Below are 21,601 nucleotides of genomic sequence, written 5' to 3'. Positions count from 1 at the left end.
ACTTTTGGTTTGCAAATGGATAAGAAAACCATATTTTGGAAATAATTTACCTATGGATACACTCCGCCTTGAGAGGTGTTCAGATGCTGGTTGTCTGTAGAAAAGTGACATGGGATTAGGATGAGAGGGGCTGGGAGTGTACTCCATGCTCTCCTCATTTCCAGAAGAATCCATGGTGGAGCAGGGTGAAGCCTGGCCTGGGAAGCAGATGACAGCCAGGTACCAGTGAGACCTGGGGAGAAAATTAGTGTTTATGGCATAAGTAGCAATTTGCTCAGTGGTCAGCAACCTGCCCCTAGAAAAGGGGCTTGAATAAAAACTAAAAAACTCACAACTGGTTAATTGGGACAAAAATGAAGTCCTTCTCAAAAAGATCCAAATGCCGGGTCCATGTTTTTACTCTGTTATGCCTCTTCTCCTGAACTCTGTTGAGATTTGGAAAAGCAAACATATAAATAATGAGTAGAGAGCTTTAAGAAATTTCAGAAATTGCAGGTCCCTTACGATAAACCTGGGGTGTCCTGATGACCTTCCTGTGTGAGACTCTTATAAAAGAAGGAACTGACAACATGACACCTACTGGTGTCCTTCGTCTCCAACTTCTCACAGACCAAATATCTGAAATAAAAACATACTGCAACATAAGAAAAACATTATTTTAAGATGAATAAATCTGCACAGAAAGATGCCAAGACTACAAGAACTGCAGATAGCACTTACTTCAAGTAAAAGTCCACTATCACATCATTCAAGAATTCTCCTTCATCAAGGCATCTTAGGTCTTCCTCAGTAATGGAAAATCCCCCTTTGGCTGGAGGAGGCGGATACACAATCAGTCTGGAAAAACAATGATTACTCTCTACAGACAGTCATTACCAGCCATGCAACAAAAATTACAATATCAGCTAAATCCCACAGACCTTGCCGTTTTTGAAGAAGGGTACACCATCAAGTCATCATTATTATTGTCTTCATTATGGTCCTCACTGTCTGAAAGATCAAACGTTGTTATCTCGCTCTGTGTACTGGTGGAGAAATATCTGCTGATCTCCTAAACCCCAGAGACAAAAACAGCAATACAAAAACAAACTTATCAATTACATAAATGCTTTAATTACTTACATTTATTCCTCTTTTGATTAATTACTTCTTACTCCTTTCTCTTGGTTTCTATTTGAGGTGGTAACTTCTGAAGAAAATAGCGTCAAAGGAACCTTGTCCACCTCATCTAATAGCAGATAATCCTAAAATTAAAGAAGGAAAGTGAAGATGCATCAAGACTGGGGAAAATGACACATCCACACTGAAATTATTTTACTGCGTAGAAACTCTTAAAAGTTAAAGCTACTACTAAAACCGACCTTCTCTTTCTGAGGCTGCCTGTTTGCCATCAATCTGTCATTAGCTTCATCGAATGCAAGACAGGCTGAAATGTTGCTTATGTTATTACGCCTGCCAATCTCTGCAAAAATCTGTTCAAGAAGGGCCTTTTCCAGCAATGTTGGTTCACTCTCAAAGATGAGGACAATGTATTTTTCATTTTGACCTGAGATAGGAGAAGATTATATTGTTACTTACATATTTGTCATGAAATACATACATGGTTAAAAAAATTAGACCAACTTACTCCTAATGCTGTTTTCACAGCTATTTTGTAGCTCACCATTGAATGAAAAAAAAAAAAAATATATATATATATATATATATATATATATATATATATATATATATATATATATATATATATATATTTCTATGCCTGCTGAGCTCGGGCATTGCACAAACTGCCACAACTTCATAACAGGGCTGTTCGTGAACTAAAGGTGGACAGTTCTCCTTTTTTTTTTAAATAACTGGAGGTGCTTATAGCCTGATATATTACTGTTTTTCTTTTTTTTCAAGCTTCGCTCTTTTTTTGCAATTTGGCTTTGACAAAATTTGGAATTTTACATCCTAGCGTAAATTGTTATTGATAATTTCACAATATTTGGATGTTTTTAAAAAAGAATTTAATGCACATTTGATGGTAGGAAAACCCTTTACAGACAAATAGGCAGTCTATGCTGTCCTACTAACTGACACTTTCAACTGCACAACATCCTGACATCTGTGGACATACCAATGGTAAGATCTCCTAGACGAAGCCATTCAGCAGCAGTTGTTTGTAAAAACAGAGCTGGCAGTTTATGCTCTGTACACCATTCACAACTGATCAATCCTGATGCCACAATTTGAGCTTTTGAAAAAAGGAATAGTTAAGAGAACAAGGTTAGAGAGCTACACAAAGCTAAGCGTACGTAATATTAAATTAAATGACACCTGAATAATACAGTCCAGATTACAATTAACAAATTCAACGTTACAATTTCTAGGATATTACACCCACTTTTCCCCTTTAAAAAAGAATACACATGTATATTATTATAAAGTTAATGCACATTAAAATACTGGACAGACGAAGTAGCTGAATGTAGCAGAAAAAAAGTTAATGTGAACATTTCTCTACTGAGAGCTAATAAATGTACCAATCAATCCCTCATGCATGCACAGTGAGACTCAAATCGTTGCAAGCATGCACTCAAAAGTAGTTGCTGGAAACAGTTATTTGCAATCCCTGTACTGATATTTCAGAAATCTGCTTAAACTTTAAGAAATGTTTTAATTGAAAACCCTGCAGAAGACCAGATATGCTGAGTTGGAGAGATGAAAATACACATAAATGTGCCGCTTACCTTTGTTTGGAATTTCAATAGAATCTACTGAAAACTGAAACAGAAACACCCACACACAAAAAATAAGGTTCACTACTATTATACATACCTCTTCATGTGTTTTTATGTTTAACCATATAGAAAATCACTATAGCAGACACAAGACTTGCTCACAGTGACTGTTCCCCTGAAGTTCATGTTCAGTGTCCCAAGTCTCAGACTTCTGATGTTGAGGGTAACACGGTTAAATTCTTCTAGGTCATCCCACGTCAAAGAAGGAAACTTTGTGATGGAGGGTTTTGACTTTGTCTTGCATTTGATTGGGACAATTTCTCCAAACTGTAAGAAAAATAAACAAATAAATAAATTATCAATAAATCTGTCAAACTTCGCTACAGGTTTCCTAGGTCACACTGAAGTTAAGACATGACTGCAAGATTTGAGTGGTAGTACCTGATCCCTCATGCGACTCTTCCGAGAGAGTTTGTTCACAGGCTGTGTATCAGTGCTGTACATCCGATCTTTAGAATTGACTGTCCCACAGTTAACAACTGGCCCTGTGAATTATATTAGTACATTAATAACCATGTAAGTGCACTACAGCATTTCTAAAAATTTCATTTCACCAACACTGACAGTTCTACTGTATTTGAAACCATAAACTCTTACCATCTTTATCAATTTCAATGATCTCTGGATGTGACAAAGGATGTCGGGTCTCTTCAGGGCTGCCTCCTCTACAAAATGTGGACCAGTGAGAAATGATAGGCTCCTGGTTCAATTTATGGATTGAACTTTTTACAGAATTTTACAAACCCAAGAGCATGATAGAAGCGGCGCCTCTGCAGAAGAACGCCTTTTGGTGGTGGAAGACCAAAATCCTCATCAAAATCCAGTGGCAAACTGTCACGTTGTTTGCGACTCTGGGTCATAGTTTGAGAAAGATCACTGAGGGGACAGAAAAACATCATAAATGTCTAGCTAGAGTTAAAGTTAACTGGCTAGAGATAAATAGTTAACTAAGGTAAATAAACATTCCCAGTCATCATTTAAATTACAGTAAACTAGATTAGCTAACAACATTTAATTCCCATAAATTTTATGCGCCTTTAAAAATGTATCGCACATCTAACGCTAACTAGTTTAATAACGCTAAAGAGCGCTAACTTACCAACGCCAATTAACGATAACTAACGCTAACTAACGATACAAAACTAACGCTAGACAACTAACGCTAATTATCGAGTGCTAGCTAGCTGATGCTAGATAACTAAACTAACCCCAGTTAACAAAATATCTTACGTTGACGTAAGGGTTAACTAACTTAACTAGTTAACCAACTCACAGAATATGCCAACCTACGTTCTCTAATAAACGAGGATAATAACCCTATAAAACATTTTTATATAGCTAACCTAGCTAACAACCAGCTGTTAGTTATCGTTAGCAAGCCCGCAAAAGACTTGCTAGGTTAGCTTGTTAGCTATTTGTTGTGGGAACATTTACGCTAAAGTAGCTAACTAGCGTTGTTTAAGTTACGTATTGTCAAAATTAATGCTTGTACAACAAATAACCCGGCCTTATTATAACACTGTTTAGCATTTTACTCTGTTTAGCGTTCGCGTAAATAAAAAAAAACTCAGTTAAAAGCCAGGACATTCAGTTTATCCACCATAAAACACGAGTCTTAACTGGCTAAGCTAGGTAGGCTAGGTAACTAAGTTACCTTACTTGCATACATTTTTTATTAACTAGAAAATCTCTCTGTAACATAGCTAAGAAAGCCCAAACGTTCTTACTGAGAAGGTCTGTGTGTTAATAAGGGTTTCTGTGCCGTTTAGTTTGTGACGTTATACTAAATACACTCAATAACTGCTACAAATAATTAGAACTGTAACGTTACTGTAACGCTACGGTTTGTTTATTCATGCCCTAATAGCATCTTTTCATTTAGAACCAGACCAAAAAAGCAAATAGCTAAGCTAAATACATTCATTTCAAGATGTACCAGTTACTGGCCTGAAGTCTGACTTAGTTTCCTCACTTTAAGTCGATAGCAACTCACTGTGTTGTCTCACACAAATCAGTCAGACGCCCGAACACCTAACGCTAGACTAGTAGTTTAGCTGTAGCTTTTGGCTCATTAAACTGGCCCACCTGTGCACAGTGCAGCGTCCTCACACATTCTTTACTATTGAGGGTTTCTGTGGGAAGAAGATCTTACAGCACCGCCTGTTGTCTGACTGGTGTATCTGCAGCTCTGCAGCTTCAGCACTTGTGAAATTTTAATAATCTGACAGTGTAACGATTATTAATTACACTTTCTGACTGTTTTAGGCTAAATGCAAAAATAAAAAAAATGATGTAAAAAATAATTGTTTCATTTTTTTAAATGTAGCGCATTGTGTAAGAAATAGGTTTTCATCCATTTTTCCAATTTAAGTTTTTTTCATCTCTGCCCCTCACAATTAAAATTTCAGTAAAAATGAAAAAACATAATTCTTTGCTTTATTTTCTAATTTTTAACTTGTTGCAAATTGGATCATACCATCAGATTTGTGTCAGATTTATTCACTTTTAATTTTCTTAAAATTCTGTTTGTTAAAGGCTGAAATTAAAAACTAGATTGCGGAAAATGCATTTCTTCTTTACTATACTGAATATAAAAATAATATTAATAATTAAGTTTTATACCCAATTTTCTATTTTCAAATTTAGCTTGATACAGTCAAACAAATTAAACTGCTAAACATTACACCTACCCAACATTGACATACTGAAAGAATGGTCATTTATATCAGTGAAACTTATGAATATGATGCTTGAAATAATAATAAAATAATAATCTAAAATAGTCTTAACCCATATTAGCCCAGACTCAATTCTGAAACTTGATACAAAGTTTAAAATTCAATCAGATAAACTCAGTGAGCAGCTAATTTATGTTTTTGTTTTTTTGTGAGCACATAACTGTAAATATTTCAAGGTTAAATCCTGATGTAACATACATGACACAACAAGTTCATAAGTTGTATTTTAAGATTGTGTGCTATATGGAATGTACAATATTTAATTAAAGCATTTTAATTGTTAAAATGGTTGGGAAAAGACATGTAAAAATAAAAATACAATACAGTTTTATCTTTAACACTTACCCACCCAGCACACCTACATTCTGTAAATAATTTCAGATGAACAAACACACATTCACACATTGTCCTGTGAAGATGCTCTCAGGATGTTTAGTATATATCACTGAAGGACTTCATGAGTTTAAATGACTGAGAAAGTGCTGTAAGGAACATTACACAGCTTTTAAAAGGTATGTGACACATACAGCATAAATTAGCTATTTTGGGATAAATAATAGTAGATTAGCAAAGAAACATGATATTTTTTTCTGGAATCTTAATAAACGGCATAAAACCTTGACTTTACAGACGTTTTGTCTTGTAAAAAAATAATGAACATACAAGGAATACCACAAATTCTCTTTCAGTATGTAAATGGACCTGACCTTCTACTCAAGACCAGATTTGAAATAAACGTTTACAGTAAACAGTGATGATTTGTGTAAACTGGACTGCTGGTAAAAGCTTACTGTAAATAGTGATGATTTATGGAAACTGAACTGCTTCCATTTAAAAAGTATTCCCAGCCAACATGTTAATGTGGAGGTCACACACTGTAAGTGAGTGTTGTGTGTGTAAAACTTTCCCATTTATACTAAAATTATGTGATGAAGAGTCACAAGGAGTGCAGAACTAAGCAGCAGGTCATAAAACAGACCATGTAAAATGACCAAGTGACCATGTAAAATAAACCATGACTGTTTTGGTTCTTGAACCCACAAAACGTAGCAAGTGGACCATAAATCAAAAATGTAGCTGGGAAGGGCTCCAAGTGGTCCAGCAGGCTAAGCGCTGCCACTATGATCAGGAGATCGCTGGTTCGACTCCTGTTCATGTAGCTTGCCATCGGCTACCAGAGCCCTGAGAGAGCGCAATTGGCCTTGCTCTCTCTGGGTGAGTAGATGGCGCTTTCTTCCCACATCACTCCAGTAGGTGATGTCCGCAGCACAAGGCATCTGTGAGCTGATGTATTGAAACCGAGTCGCTGCGCTTTCCTCCAAGTGCGCTGTGGAGCTACACGGCAATGCTAGATCAGCAGCAGTTTGAAAAGAGGCGGTGGCTGACTTCACATGTATCGGAGGAGGCATGTGCTAGTCTTTACCCTCCTGGTGTTGGAGCATCACTAGTGATAGGGGGAGTCCTAATGAGAAGGTTGGGTAAATGGCCGTGTAAATTGGGGAGAAAATGAGAAAAAAAAATGTAGCTAGGATGTGTCTTCTTTAACAGGTAAAGTTTTTAAATGTGTGTAACAGAACCACAAAGTGGACACATGATTTTTTTTACAACTGTTTATTTACTCAATAAAACGCAAAACAATTTATGCAAACACTATTATGGCCATGTTTTTTTTATTGAGACAAAACAAGTATGAGAGTGAGAGAGAGTCTCGATGTAGATGGGTGTAAAAGACTGTAAAGGCAGCACAATGCTTCGGAGAGCCACCGTTCCTTTTCCATCACATCTGGGCCTTTTTTCTTTTTTTACATCCCCTCACAACCCCTTATACATGTGTGTAACTATAATGACAAAACATAGCCCATGCTGTTATTCAATAGCAGGATAAAATAAATATTAATAATAAAACACAGAAATGTGGTAAAATTAGCAGCAGAATCTCAATTAAATAGCATTCGATCAGTAGTAGTTTCACCAGACTGATTAGTATCAAATACCCTTTCTTCATCCCACCAGTAGATTTCAGTATTTGGAAACTATGTGAGCGGTAATGAATCATGAGCTACAATCAATCGAGCTGAAACCAACTTATTATTAATTAAGTTAAAATAAATGCAAACAGCACTCATTCACTATCAATGTATAACATTCACATGCTCCCAATAGATATGCAGGAACTAACCATATGGTAAAAGAGTGACTTGTGCCATTCTTTTATACTGGTTTTCTTTATTATTTTTTCTCACTTTTAAATGCCCCTTATATCTTTCTATATTATTACTACCTTATCATTGCTTTTTTCTCAAAAAAAAAGGCCCAAAGTACCCTCTGTTTCTCATCAAATTCAAATGTAGAACGTCTGTATTAATAAAATACACAGTAGTTGTGCTGAACTGTCAGTAACATTTTGCAGAATGATCCTCATGTAGATATAAAAGTTTGAGGATTACTAAAACACGTCTGGAAGAACCGTTATTTTTGTGTAGCAATTTCTTCTGTTTGCAGTCATTGACTATTCCTCAGTCACTGTGCTTGAACTGAGTAAGCGAGACATTCTGAGGCGAAAGAAAGGAGACTGCATGGAGGAATGAGAAACCAATAAGCTATTCTAAAAGCTGAAAATGGACCCAGTACAGAGCCAATACAAACTATGCAGGAGATCTAAGGCAAATAACTGCATTTCATGCAAAAACCCTTTCTTTTTCACCTTCAAAACTGCTGTTTCGCCGTAATGGGTACCTTTTTATGTTCATTGTGCTACCCTTAGTCTCCAATGCCTTGTTTGTGTTCATTCTCCATGTCGTAATGTGAAACATGCTGAGGCAGATAGGATATACAGTATTACTGTTTTTGCTATTCTTGGGGGGAGCGGGGAGGTGGTAATGAGCCGTTGAGATGTAGTGCATGAACTGTAGTAGGAGAAGACAAACAGATACATAGTACATATGGGGCATCCATAGATACAGAGGTAATGGAGGAGATATCAACAGCGTGCAATGGGAGGAGTAGCTCAAAGTGGAGAAAAGGAGAAAAGGGAAGGGGCAGGAGAACAGGGCATGGGAGAAATGGGAGGGAGGGGGTAGCGCTCAGTATTCATCCTGGTCCAAGTGGGCCTGCTCCTCTATTTCATCGTCTTCTGGTGCTGCAAATCCTTCCTGCGTGATGCGAAGCAAAAGATTGCTTATTATAAAATCATGAATTCCCACAATTAAGCTCTTTACAAATCAGATCGTTCTAGGTTCTCAGTACTGTGCAAAAGTCCAGCCAAGGATTTTTTAGTAGGCCAGCCAAGAACAGTATTAAATCTATTTAATTGGGTAGTGTGCTTTAGATTATAACAACACTGTGATTTGTTTTGTCTAAATACAAATAATGCCAACTATATGCTAAACTAACTATACACTAAAAGACTATACACTAAAATACTGGCACTCTCTTGCATTTAAAGGATTGTAATCTAATTAGATTCCTTTTAGGATTGAGATGCTCCTGGTAGAAATTTCTGAGAAACAGTTGAATAATAGAGGACAAGCAAAAGACTAGTGTCTGAATAAGTTTGTTCTTAAAAAAATCACTTTAAAATAAAAATAAAATGTGTTGATTTTATCAGAGTGCCAGGACAAAAAAAAAAAGACTCTTCCTGATCCTGATCACCTTACACCAAATGAATAAGATGAGGAGAGCAAGCATCACATTAATTTATTCAAAATGTGTCTGAAATCGCTTGGAAAGTCATTTTATAATAGGCCAGCATACATTTGGTGCACTAATATGGGAATTCTATTTCAATGTCCATACATCCTAATATCAATACATGCATATGTACGTGATTACAGTGAAATATGTAGTGATGCACTGACTAAGAAATATTTGGGCAGATACAACAACATATTGTGGCCAATATTAATTATTATCAATAGAAATATATTTTCTCAGCATAACCTTATTAAAATGATGTTATACTCATTTAGCTATAGCCATGGCCTCCAGCCCTCCTCCAAAAAGTTTGAGCTGAAACAATCAAGGACTTTTAGAGCAGTACTTTATTGGATTAGGTGGGGTGAAATAAGCTTAGATCCAGAGTCTACAAGAAGGTACAATATCTTTACAGGAGTAAGATTTGTTAGAGTACATGTTTCTGTAGTCCAGGAAAGGCTTTCTACTAGAATTTGGAGAATTTCTTCAATAATTCGATTGCATTCAGAGACAAGACTTTAAGCAAGGTCAGAATGTTGGATGATCATCACCCCACCATCATTCCAGAGTACACCCACTGCACATCCATCTAGCACATGCCTGGCATTAGGCATCACGTTTATCTGCTCCAGGGAGTCGAAATCTTTGGGAAGATCTACAGTACAGGGACTACAATATTATTTTTTTATTTAATATTTGTGGACACAAGTTGTGTGTCCACAAACATTTGTACCTATCGTATAAACATAAGTGACAAGCTGCAGAAATTTCCTTTTTATATTATCCTTAATTTATAGCATTTAGTGAAGTTCTATTGTGCTGCCTAAAGGAGAGGTGTAAAAATCAAGCACTAAAATTAGGGTTTTCCAGGGTTGACTCAATAAACATGTTTCCATATTTTAAAACTAAATATTATAACTATGATTTTTACATTTAATTTCTACCCCATTTAATATGATGTTTTTTTTTTATAAAGTATCCAGTTGTTTACACTTATTTAGGTGCAGACAGCATCCACATATAATAAAAATGATCACCAAAACAATAAAAAATATATAATTTTGTCTATCTTTGCAAAGGAACAGTTCTTTGCATTGCTTGTTTTTATTTAAACGTATTTTAAAAATATCGAGGATATCATTAGGGCCTAAAGAACCCAGACCCATCTGTAAATTTTATTACAAAGGGTGTAAACAAAATCCTGTTTAATCACATGATGTGTCACAAAATATGTACTAAAAACCACTGCGGATGCATTTTTCTGTATGATTAAACACAATAAATACTGTGTATCGTGAAAATGTCAATAAATTGTGATATATTTGTTCCATATCATTTAGCTGTAACAGTGTGTGATTACGTCCTCCAAGAGCAGCAGCTTTTATACTGTTCATATCGATATCAGAATTATATGGATATTGACCAAAATTAAGATATATATATATATAAATTTCTGCCATATCATCCAGCACAAATTGTAATGTAAAGGAAACACCTACTAGGCAGATACAAATCTTGAAAAAGATTAATCATGATTAATCACACTTTTTGTTTCTTAAGACTAAGCTTTTGTTACTGGGTATTTAAATGTAAATAAAAGAACCAGTGTTAGAAACACTTAGATTTGTATTATTGGTGATAGTCCCTTGCATGTGTTTGCATGTGTGCATGACCACGCATGTGTTAGTGAGAGAGAGAGAGAGAGAGATAGAGAGAGAGAGAGGGAAAGAAAGGACACATAACCAAAAGGTAAGTGTTGCTTTTTTATACTGCAAAATAAAACCGATAATGCATCACCAGGCTCTGTCAATTTTGTCATGTGATTAATTTGAGTTAAAAATACTTTAAAAATATATTTTTTATGGTCTGACACCTTTGCACAGCTGACTGCCATTTCAGGCCTTTTAATAATGCATATGTAGACATCCAAAGACTTAACACATGCTCATTCAAGTCATTATTAAGCATGCGCATGCGTATGTGTATACCCATGTGTACCTCTGTGGCATAAAGGATGTCAATTATCTTGGTGAGGACGGGGTTGCTCTCGCTCTTGTTTTCCTGGCAGATCAACTCAATGTCTCGCAGTTTGCTGAAGTAGAAATCTCTTTCCTTCTCCAGTCCGTCTACGGTCAACTTCAGTTCCATTAACTTCACAGAACAGAAAAAAGAGAACAGCGTATGTTACCACTTGTGCAGGTCTCTTCAGAGGAAAATAGGTCAATAAAAATAGGTCAAAGCATTGTAATGGCCTTTTTCTTCTTAAACTGTTCTAGATCTTTAAAGAGGACATGTAAAAAAGATTATCTGGAAGTTTGTTTGTCTGTTCAAGCACAGCACATAGACAGCAGAACTTGCTGAGGACAAAAATAAGCATGATTAAAACAGTTTTATACTTCATAATAGAATAAAAATACAGTAAACAAAATAAAATAACTGCACACCACCCATGTGAATAAACACAAGGTAGAGTAAGACTTCCTTACCCTCCCAGGGACTCTACCTGTTGATTAAGCTCCATGATCTCGGCGTCTCCGGCCCCGTTCCGCGTCAGACTGGGGTTCTTCCTGATGGTGGTCGTCACCCTCTGTGGAGTGGGCATGTTTTTGGGTACTGTGGGTGACGTTCTCTGAGGCCCTGAAATTGGAACGACTTCAATGTTTAGCCAAAGTACGAATTGAGCTTTTAGTATAATGGTGAACAAATTAAATATTTCATGCGGTAAGCTGATGTAGCACTATTGGAGAACACGTGAACATACTTTAAATACACAAAAACAAAACACATAATGATCTAGGCTAATTTTGGTGCTTAAAGCTATCAGCCTTTTAGGCTAAAGCTGTTGCATGGACACTCTTTCACTGCCATAACTTTGGTTATGCTTAACCAAGAAACTCTTTATAACAATCGTAAAAACAATCATGATAATGTTTTTAGGACTTAACCAAAGTCACGTCAACATTAAAGATGTTATACGATACTGAATTGCAGATACAATCTCAATCCAGCCCAATGACATCCTGGAAAGAATCAGTCATCAGCTGTTGTTAATTTGCTGGTTACTTTTCACATGAGTAATCATAATTACGTGCATTATTTTTTATTTAACATTCCATAATGTCCGCAGATCAGCTTCCCAGCATCAAACTGATTTTTCATTTTAGGTTCTTGTTATATAGAGTTAGAGAAACAAATCAGGAACTACTCATTTTAGAGTGAGCCCGCAAAAATCCTTGTAGTGCATGAGAGTAATGGAGTTCAGCCCGTATGGAATGTTTATTTGAATTTGTCCAAACGTAAGCTACTAGCTTGAGTCAACATTGTGCTTCTGTCTCTTGTTAGTACGGACAACAGTCAAATCTCTGTTTCAAGGATTTTCTCAATGACACTGAGCTGAATGTTTTGCCACAAGATGCAAAGTCACTAGGGAATTCATTGTTTACTGTTATGGAAGCTTGAGCATGGAGCGATCATTCAGAAGACCGTGCACAAACCAGCTGCTTGCAGAGCAATCGACCAGTAGAAGCTCAGCAATGGATGCAGCAGAAGTGCAGTAGAATGAAGGGGGTTACCTGGACCAGTTCTCTTGGGTTTGTGGAAAAAGTGATCACCTGGATTCGGGGGAGGCGCCATGTCTTGACCCTGTCTAGCTTGAAGGGGATCATACTCTTTGCCGTCGTAGTTGGCGTCAAAGAATTTCTTGAACCACTGGACGAATTCAAAGTTGTCCTGGAACTTCCCCTTTACAAGCTTTTCCACTGGGATTATCTGATTGGCGAGAGGAGAAACGGAGAGAAATGAATCACACTGAAAGGATCAGCAGCATTAGCCTAATTATTATAAACGGATTCTTTAATACGATTATACAAGGAAATAAATGCAACAGACCTAAAACCATCAACATATGTTTATTATAGTCTTGTAAGTATTCACTCACCACTGCTGACAATTTTCCATGTATTTATACGCATACTGTATTTTCCGGACTATAAGGCACACTATCAATTAACGTGTATTTTCTAGTCTAGTATTGTACATAATGCGCACTGGCTTATAAGGTGCATTAAGCAACAGTAGTAAGAAGGTATACTTGAAGTGAACAGGGGCGTCACCATGTTTGTCCTCTAATTTAGCAGGTCTTGTCTGTGGGGGGTCGCCTAAGTAAACAAAACTGTAATTAAAAAAAAACTTTTATTTTGAATTTAAATGAATGCTGGATATTAATCTACACAGATTTCTCTCCTAAAACTGTTTATTTGGGTAAATAAAGCACTTCTTCAGAATTCCAGTATTTTATCCAAGGGTGAGCGCTAGCAAGCGGTTAGCAAGCGCTTAGCCAGCCATGGATAGCAGCGTTAGCCAGCTGCAGTAACCCAGGGGCTATCAGCTAGCAGTTTTTCCCATGTAGTTTTTTTTTAACACGTTTAACACACAGACTACTACTAATGCTAATGCTGCTGCACTCAGTCTCAGCACTGGAGAAACTTCACTGATACTAAATGATTTTAAGTGTGCCTTATAGTCTGAAAAATAAGGTACTTTCTATTCAGAGATTAATGCCAATAACAACATTTGATTATGAAATCTAACATGTTTTAAAGCATCCTACAGAATTGGAAGCATTTGCAAAGATCACAGACATGACAAAAAAAATGATAGGACTTTTGCAACTAAATAATATTATATTAAAATCATATTATATGATACCAAGTGTGGCAGGTTTGACACTTTGATACAATAACACAATAAAATAATGCGCTAATAAAAACAAATATCTTCATTTAATCACATTTCTTGTTTTGTTGTAGCAGAAAATGTAAAATATTGAATTACTAGAGTTTTTCTGTTTTTTATCTCAGACAAATTAATTTAAATTGCCAAGAATACACTGCAAGAAAATATGTGTCATAAATGAGTCATCATGTACATGATTTTCTCTTGTAAAAAGAGCTGTGTTGTTTATTTGTTTGCTATTATAATTGATGGTTTAGTAAACATTCTATTAGTACCTAGAATACTTAGTACTCATTTTTATATTGAGTACTATAGTAATGTCTATACAAATTTTAACTTGCTACAATTGTGAGTAGCTTATAGTCTTTAAATGAACAGTTTACTTACATTAATTTAACCAGTTTTAAATCTAACGTCTTTTCTTTTTATTGGAGGACAGAAAATGTCTGTAAAAAACATTTATGGCAGCAAGGGTGACAGAAAATCACTTTTTAATTTTTTTTCATCCCTGCTGTCAGAAAAGTACAGTTTTTATACATTCATTTTTTTAACCAAGTATCCAAAACATGTATAACTTTTAAATAAATGTAGGATCACTTCAATTATATAATTCATAATAAAATATTAACATGATGTAAAAGGTAATTGTTTTTTTTCTTATCTTTTTAAAAAAATAAGATAAATAAAAACTGAGACATTTAACAGAGATATTAAAAAAAAAAAAGACTAACTTTATCAACGCTCATCCTCTTGAATGCTGCCTGAAGAACTTTGAAGTTGTGTATATACTCATGCTCCAGCTTTGCCTGGAACTTCACCTTCTTTAGAAAAATACAACCTGGGAATAGCATATCCATGAACTGACAATAAGCTGCACCTATAAGCAAACAAACACAAGAATGTGAGATCATACAAATGCAAGTTTTACAAGGCTGCCTGTATTAAGAAACTTCTCAATTGTCTAAAAATAATTACTGGCATTCCAGTCTACTGAACACCACAAATTTCTCTGGCATTCATGCTGAACACTTAGAATGCAAGATTCTTGGAATCAAGACTAGACATGGTAAATCTTTCTGGAGATTAAGATGGACTCACCTGAACATAACTGTTCTATTTTGGTGTAGCTGAGCTGTAGAGAGTCATTAACCCATGCCAGCATGTCATGTCGGCTTAGGTTCTCGTTGGTTACAGACGTGGAGTGTACATTCACTGCCATACCCTACAAAGGACAAAGAGTGTAGAGAGAGAACAATGTAATAAAGCAAACAGCATTGCGTGTGAGCGCTTTAAACATAGTTTTTAAGCAGTGACGTAAAGAAGTTAGTGCTGCAGCACTGCACTGTTTAATGTTTTAACTGTTTAACTGTGAAATTTCAGTAACTGTGAATCTCAGGCATGAAATGGTGCAGTGCTGCAGCACATTCACACCTCTGACTTTCTCCTTCGTCATCTAAAGCAATGGTCAGCGTGTCATAGAGAGGGAGGAATCAGAAAAAGCAATCACATTCCTTTAACTTTTAGTCATCAGAAGTTAATCCTTCCAGATTATTATTATTTTAAGATGCCTTAAAGAAGCCATCAAGCACACACATCTGCTCCATCCAGCCTGCAGGCTACTTTTAACTCTCGGACATTAATACAGTTTACTTTGCTATTTCAGAAACAACTTTTGGATATTTCAACATTTATTGTCCAAGCTATTTTTTTTATTCTTAAATTTTTATCCAAAACTGTGTAGTAAATAAATAATTTAATAAAGATTTTAAATTATTCATTTTACAGTATTCCCCTCTGTATCCAGGGAAACCTGGAATTAAAATATAAATTATACACTATTATTATAAATGAGTAATATGATTTTACAGGGGAAAAAAACTGTAGAATAGGAATACATTAATTATCTTTTTTTATAGCCTTTAGCTTGCAATTTTAACAAAACAAAATGTAAAATAGTAAATTAACCCTATATGGCATGGTGCCATTTGGTTATTATACTGTCCATTGAAATAGTTTAAATGTTCGTTTGAGCCATCCTCCAATGTCACATATGATGCAATTACAGCAGTTGGTAATATAAAGTTTATTTTTTAATGTTTAATTTAAAATATATACTGTTTTACCAATAAAATATGTCTCAAATATCAAATTCTTTTATTTTACATTTCAGCCGTGAGTTGAATATGTAAAAAAGTTTGATTAACTATTTAAAGATTTTGTTTTCATTTACTCACTAAAGCAGTGTTTTCCTTTATTAAGTTTTTTTGTTGGGGGAATAATGCGTTTTTAAAATAGTTTTTTTTTCTTAAATAATTTATACCATAGAGGGTTAAAAACACATTTGCAGGTTTAAACAATATTCTTGGTGTTATGCTGGTGTAATAACAGTGTAGCACTGTTGATGGCTGGTCTTGTCATTATACACCTGCAAAATAAGCAGAGTACTGCAGGCCTACAGTAGTCAATACTCTCTCAGAATTCACTCTTCTTAGCTAAATGGTCCCAGTTTTATTTTTTCACACGTATTCTGAGACTGAGTATTAACAGAGCAGTACTAATGTGTGTTTCTGTTAAATCGAGTTTTACTAGGCTGCTCCATTACACACAGCATCGTTACACGACGAGCTCGACCTCCTACATGCCGGCTGACCATTTAAAGTGATGTGCAAGCTCTTGTTTCCTTTACATTTTATTTAATTTTTTTAAATAATAAGCAGCCCTCTTTAACCGTACAGCAGCTTTAATATTAAACACAACGCAAATATAACCTCCTTAGTTGTTTCAATTAAGAAAAAGGTTGAATATGAAAATGCCTCAGAAAAAGGTTTCTGACTGAAGCAAATGACTAAAAAATTCAATGAGATTCCTTCTGGAAGCTTCTATACAGCTCTGGAAAAAAATAAGTGACCATTTAAAAATGACGAGTTTCTTTGATTTTACCAAATTGAAAACTTCTGGAATATAATTAAGAGTAAGATGGATGATCACAAGCCTGCAAACCAAGCTGAACTGCTTGAATTTGTGCACCAGGAGTGGCATAAAGTTATTCAAAAGCAGTGTGTAAGACTGGTGGAGGAGGACAAGCCAAGATGCATGAAAACTGTGATTAAAAACCAGGGTTATTCCACCAAATATTGATTTCTGAATTCTTAAAACTTTATGAATATGAACTTCTTTTCTTTGCATTATTTGAGGTCTTAAAGCTCTTCATATGTTTTGTTATTTCAGACATTTCTTATTTTCTGCAAATAAATGCTCTAAATGACAATATTTTTATTTGAAATTTGAGAGAAATGTTGTCCGTAGTTTATAGAATAAAACAAAAATGTTATTGTTGATTTTTCTCAAGTATATAAAATAGCAAAATCAGAGAAACTGATTCAAAAACTGAAGTAGTCTCTTATTTTTTTCCAGAACTTTATGTAAAGATGTACACTCGTGACTGTCCCATTTAAAAAAATCACATTAAAACAGTCATTAGATTAATCAAATAAATTCAATTAACATCCCAGCACTAAGTTAGCTATTTAAAGACACATTTTGTTTTATTTACTCATTAAATTTTAAATAATATTGCTGTTGTTATACTGGTGTAATAAGAGTGTAGCACTGTTGATTTTACTGTACAGTCTCTAGTCAATGACCGGTCTTGTCATTATACACCTGTCTGCAGAGTAAGCAGAGTAGTGCAGGCCTACAGTAGTAGGTAAATTTAGCTAATTTGTTCCTTTTTTCACATTTTTATTCTGAGTATTTACTGAGCAGTACTAATGCGTGTTTCTGTTAAACTGAGCTTTACTATATATCGCTCCATCACAGACAGCATCGCTTCACGACGAGCCAGCCCTCCTCCTACATGCCGGCTGGCCTACGCTCCCGCTTTACCAGCAAATCTAACTCGTATTTGCCGCTTTAAACTCAGAAAAAAACCGTTTAGAAACGTCTCGAAATCCGAATAAACGCAGCGGGGTATAGAAGAATGTGCCATGTTTTATTTATGAGCGGCTCGGTCGGTAATTAACGCCTCAGCGCTGAGAGGAGAGGACAGCCCCCTGGGTTTATTCTAGTAACGGTAGCTGCTCGGTTAACGCGGCGAGCCTCCACAGCGCTCCGGGCCTCCAGCGCTCCGCCGTGCCGTCCTCCCCCTCATCATTGTTGTCTGGGACACTTTCACCCTAACGTCCATGTTTAAAGATCAGCTTAAAGAAACAGACTTGTTTAAAGGCCAGAGCGCTCCGCTGGCTCACTGTTAGCGCAGCACCATTGTGGCAGGCCTCGCCGACAGCCCTGTCACCACCGTTGCTAGCCAGCCCGGCTGCCTGACTGAAGCGCAGATACGGCTTAGATACGACAGTAAACACTGTGACAAAGGCCCGAGCGCGGACAGCCTCCCGCTCCGGTCACGAAGCGACCGACACAGAGCAGCCGCGCCTGTTCCCCCGTACTTACTGTGTTATTACAGGCGCTGTTCAGCCAAAGTTCCCGATATAGTTAGCCTGCGCACCACGTTCCTGTCAAAATCGCACGGCTAGGCTCCGCGGCTTAGCAGATACTGCTGCTGCTGCTGCGGTGCAGTGCTGAGTGTCGCCCCGCCCACAGCGCGCCTCGCCCCGCCCCTGATCCACAGAGCAGAGCGGTGCTGCTGGCGGCCTGCGGGCGGCGCCGTTAACGAGCACGCTGTAACTAACAGCAACGCAGAGGCCGAGTCCCATAATACTAAGAGGCATTTCATTATAAATAATTATACAGTACCAGCCAAGGGTTTGGACTCAACCAATGTATTTTCTTTCTTTTTATACTTTTAACATTGTGAGTTTAATGCACTTTAAAATAATGAGTTTCTTTGATTTTACCAAATTGAAAACCTCTAGAATATAATCAAGAGGAAGATGGATGATCACAAGCCATCAAACCAAGCTGAACTGCTTGAATTTTTGCAACCGGGAGTGACATAAAGTTAGTGTGTAAAACTGGTGGAGGAAAACATGCCAAGATGCATGAAAACTGTGATAAAAAAAACAGGGATATTCCACCAAATATTAATTTCTGAACTCTTAAAACTTTATGAATATGAACTTGTTTTGTATGGATTATTTGTTTTCTTTTTTGTTATTTCAGAGATTTCTCATTTTCTGCAAATAAATGCTCTAAATGACATTTTTTTTTAATTTAGGAGAAATGTTGTCAGTAGTTTATAAAATAAAACAACAATGTTCATTTTATTGAAACATTTACCTATAAATAGCAAAATCAGATAAACTGATTTAGAAACTTAAGTGGTCTCTTAATTTATTTTCAGAGCTGTATAGTATGGGTTTAAAAGGCATTTTATAGTATATACATAATTATACAGTAACTCTGCCTGTGAGCTACCACGTGGGGGAATGTGGTTCAATTCCAGGTATGGGCAACTATGACTACAAAACAAACTACAAACAAATAACAAAATAAATTGCAAACACAGCTCAACTACAAAAACAAAAAAAAAAATGAAAACAGCTCTGGAAAATGGATTGACTTTGCACCATTTTGGTACCCCACAAGCCAGCCAGCTTTACAGTACCATGTAGGAGCTTTTGAGCTAAAGTTTTGGCATCCTATGAATCAGCAATGCAATTATACTCACAGTTTCTTCAGGAACAGCACTCTAGTATCAGCTTGAGACCCCTGGGCTAAATCTACTATTTTCCATTTGAAAAAAACTTGTTTATTACCTCCTCACCCACTGCAGCACAGTAAACAGACACGTCTAAATGTTTTTGAGGGGGTTTGGTTAAAACTGACGATTAAAATAAAGCTAAGTAAAGGTTAAATAATGGTTGACTGTGGCTGAAGTGTGTCAGCAGTTCCTGCATGATGAAGACATTGATGCTATGGACTGGCCTGCCTGTTCCCCAGACCTGAATACAATCCAAACATCGTGACTCGTTCCACCAAAGCCACATTGCACCACAGACTGTCCAGGAGTGGACTGATGCTTAAATCCAGGTCTTTAAGGAATCCATCAGGAAAACATAAGCCACCTTATCAGTAGCATGTATGATTTCATATTTAGACTTTCATGGTATCATTTTGGTTTACACTGATTTCAACTGGATTATTTCATTCATTGAGATCTTTGAGTGTTATTTGAGTGTTCCCTCTTTTTTTTGAGCAGTGTTGAAACCTCCAGATCCACTGACAGTTGTTAGACAAGCAGTGTAAGTTAAGTTTTAAATAATAAATCTCTCTTAACTCTATGCTGCCATCTAGTGTCCAGTTTAATTTCCTACAACTGCTTTCTGTTTGGTTGGCTATTGCTTCCATTGATGCATATTCACACAAAAAAAATGTATTACATTACAGAACTTTTTCAGAGTTGTCCGTCTAAAAGTGACTCTGTGGTAGAATCTCTATTTATATTTTTGCTATGCGGTTGTATTCCACTGTAGTGTTGTAAACCAGAAATTCAAGATGCTTCATACTGTACTTCTGGAACTGCCCATTCAATGTCAATGAGTTTACATATATGATACTTTAAAAATGCTAAATGTGATCTAAGTAAAACAACCATGTACTACATACGTGTTATGCTTATTTATTTATTTATTTATTCTAACACTGTGTTTTACTGAACACACAAATGCTGACTCTCCCCAGAGAAAAACTGAAAGTTCTTCACTCTACTTTTCACAGGTGCCCAAAACTTTACATGTAATGTAAATTTTTAACGACTGTATATAAGTATGGAATGTACAGGTGATGGTCAACGAATTAGAATAATTTGAAATAGTGCAATCATGAAATTCTTTGAATGCATTTTTTGTGCAGAAAGCAAATCAGGTGTTCACCGCACCTGTCCTACTCGTTAGACTAATCAATGTCATTGAAAACCTTTGGGCCATCGTCAAGCGGAAAATTCGCGACAGAAAGCCTACTACGCTGGACCAACTGAAGCAGAACATCGCCACTGCCTGGGAAGCTGTGAGTGCGGAAACTTGCGACAAGCTGGTCAAATCGATGCCGCGGAGACTTCAGGCAGTCATACAAGCCAAGGGGGCAGCCTCAAAATACTGAGAAAGTGATGATTGTAATTATAATAAAAATTATTCTAATTCAATGAAACGGTTTCTCCATTATTCTAATTCAATAAAACAACAGTGTCACAGTTAAATGGCCTAAATGGGCCTTTTGGAAAGCTCAGCTGAGCAAATTTTTTCCAGGTAACGAGTTCGGTGATTAGTCTAACGAGTAGGACAGGTGCGGTGAACACCTGATTTGCTTTCTGCACAAAAAATGCATTCAAAGAATTTCATGATTGCACTATTTCAAATTATTCTAATTCGTTGACCAGCACCTGTATACCTCAATTCTCTTCTACTCTATAGAAATCAAATTAAACTTATCCGCCATGTTTGTGCATTCACAAACAGAGTTTGCGCAGTTGGCTCAGAGGCAGAGCCAGACTCATCTAGTCTTTTGGTTGGCCTGCCCCTTTTCCCAAAACCCAGTGGACCAGAAGCAAAGTTAATCACTCCTCTTGATACTATACCCAGTTTGTTATACCCTAAATTTGACCAATGCATTTAAATTGTGATTATTTAACAGTGTTTACAATGCACTACAGTCTAAATGCTGTAAGTTCATCTTCATCATAATCAGAAAAGTCTGATG

General features: G+C 36.3%; 2 protein-coding genes across 5 annotated transcripts; both read right to left on the bottom strand.

Annotated features, from left to right (window-relative positions):
* Window positions 1-335: 335 nt before the first annotated feature.
* senp6b (SUMO specific peptidase 6b) lies at window positions 336-4,862 on the bottom strand. 3 transcript variants are annotated; one of them, XM_049463759.1, is made up of 13 exons: window positions 4,756-4,862; window positions 3,528-3,659; window positions 3,381-3,448; window positions 3,165-3,268; window positions 2,886-3,050; window positions 2,733-2,766; window positions 2,120-2,236; window positions 1,362-1,546; window positions 1,155-1,244; window positions 921-1,051; window positions 721-837; window positions 505-634; window positions 336-425 (listed from the first exon to the last, which is right to left on the bottom strand). In XM_049463759.1, the coding sequence occupies exons 2-12, from the start codon at window positions 3,641-3,643 to the stop codon at window positions 604-606; spliced, it is 1,158 nt and encodes a 385-aa protein (XP_049319716.1). In that variant the 5' UTR covers window positions 3,644-3,659; window positions 4,756-4,862; the 3' UTR covers window positions 336-425; window positions 505-603. The 3 variants fall into 3 exon arrangements, with proteins under 3 accessions (XP_049319716.1, XP_049319717.1, XP_049319718.1); XM_049463760.1 differs by lacking the exon at window positions 336-425 and having other exon boundaries at window positions 505-618; window positions 721-811; XM_049463761.1 differs by lacking the exon at window positions 336-425 and having other exon boundaries at window positions 507-634; window positions 721-811.
* Window positions 4,863-7,822: 2,960 nt separating this feature from the next.
* mapre3a (microtubule-associated protein, RP/EB family, member 3a) lies at window positions 7,823-18,555 on the bottom strand. Of its 2 annotated transcripts, none has more exons than XM_007252190.4 (7): window positions 18,398-18,555; window positions 15,047-15,170; window positions 14,680-14,825; window positions 12,787-12,982; window positions 11,718-11,851; window positions 11,213-11,365; window positions 7,823-8,673 (listed from the first exon to the last, which is right to left on the bottom strand). In XM_007252190.4, exons 2-7 carry the CDS (start codon window positions 15,165-15,167, stop codon window positions 8,605-8,607), a joined length of 819 nt encoding a protein of 272 aa, XP_007252252.3. In that variant the 5' UTR covers window positions 15,168-15,170; window positions 18,398-18,555; the 3' UTR covers window positions 7,823-8,604. The 2 variants fall into 2 exon arrangements, with proteins under 2 accessions (XP_007252252.3, XP_007252253.3); XM_007252191.4 differs by having other exon boundaries at window positions 12,826-12,982.
* Between the last annotated feature and the right edge of the window lie 3,046 nt (window positions 18,556-21,601).

The sequence above is a fragment of the Astyanax mexicanus genome, chromosome 14, assembly GCF_023375975.1.
Source record: "Astyanax mexicanus isolate ESR-SI-001 chromosome 14, AstMex3_surface, whole genome shotgun sequence".
NCBI classification, from domain to species: domain Eukaryota; kingdom Metazoa; phylum Chordata; class Actinopteri; order Characiformes; family Acestrorhamphidae; genus Astyanax; species Astyanax mexicanus.
The sequence above is the reverse complement of the archived record's forward strand: the minus strand, read 5'-3'. Positions and strand labels throughout refer to the sequence as shown.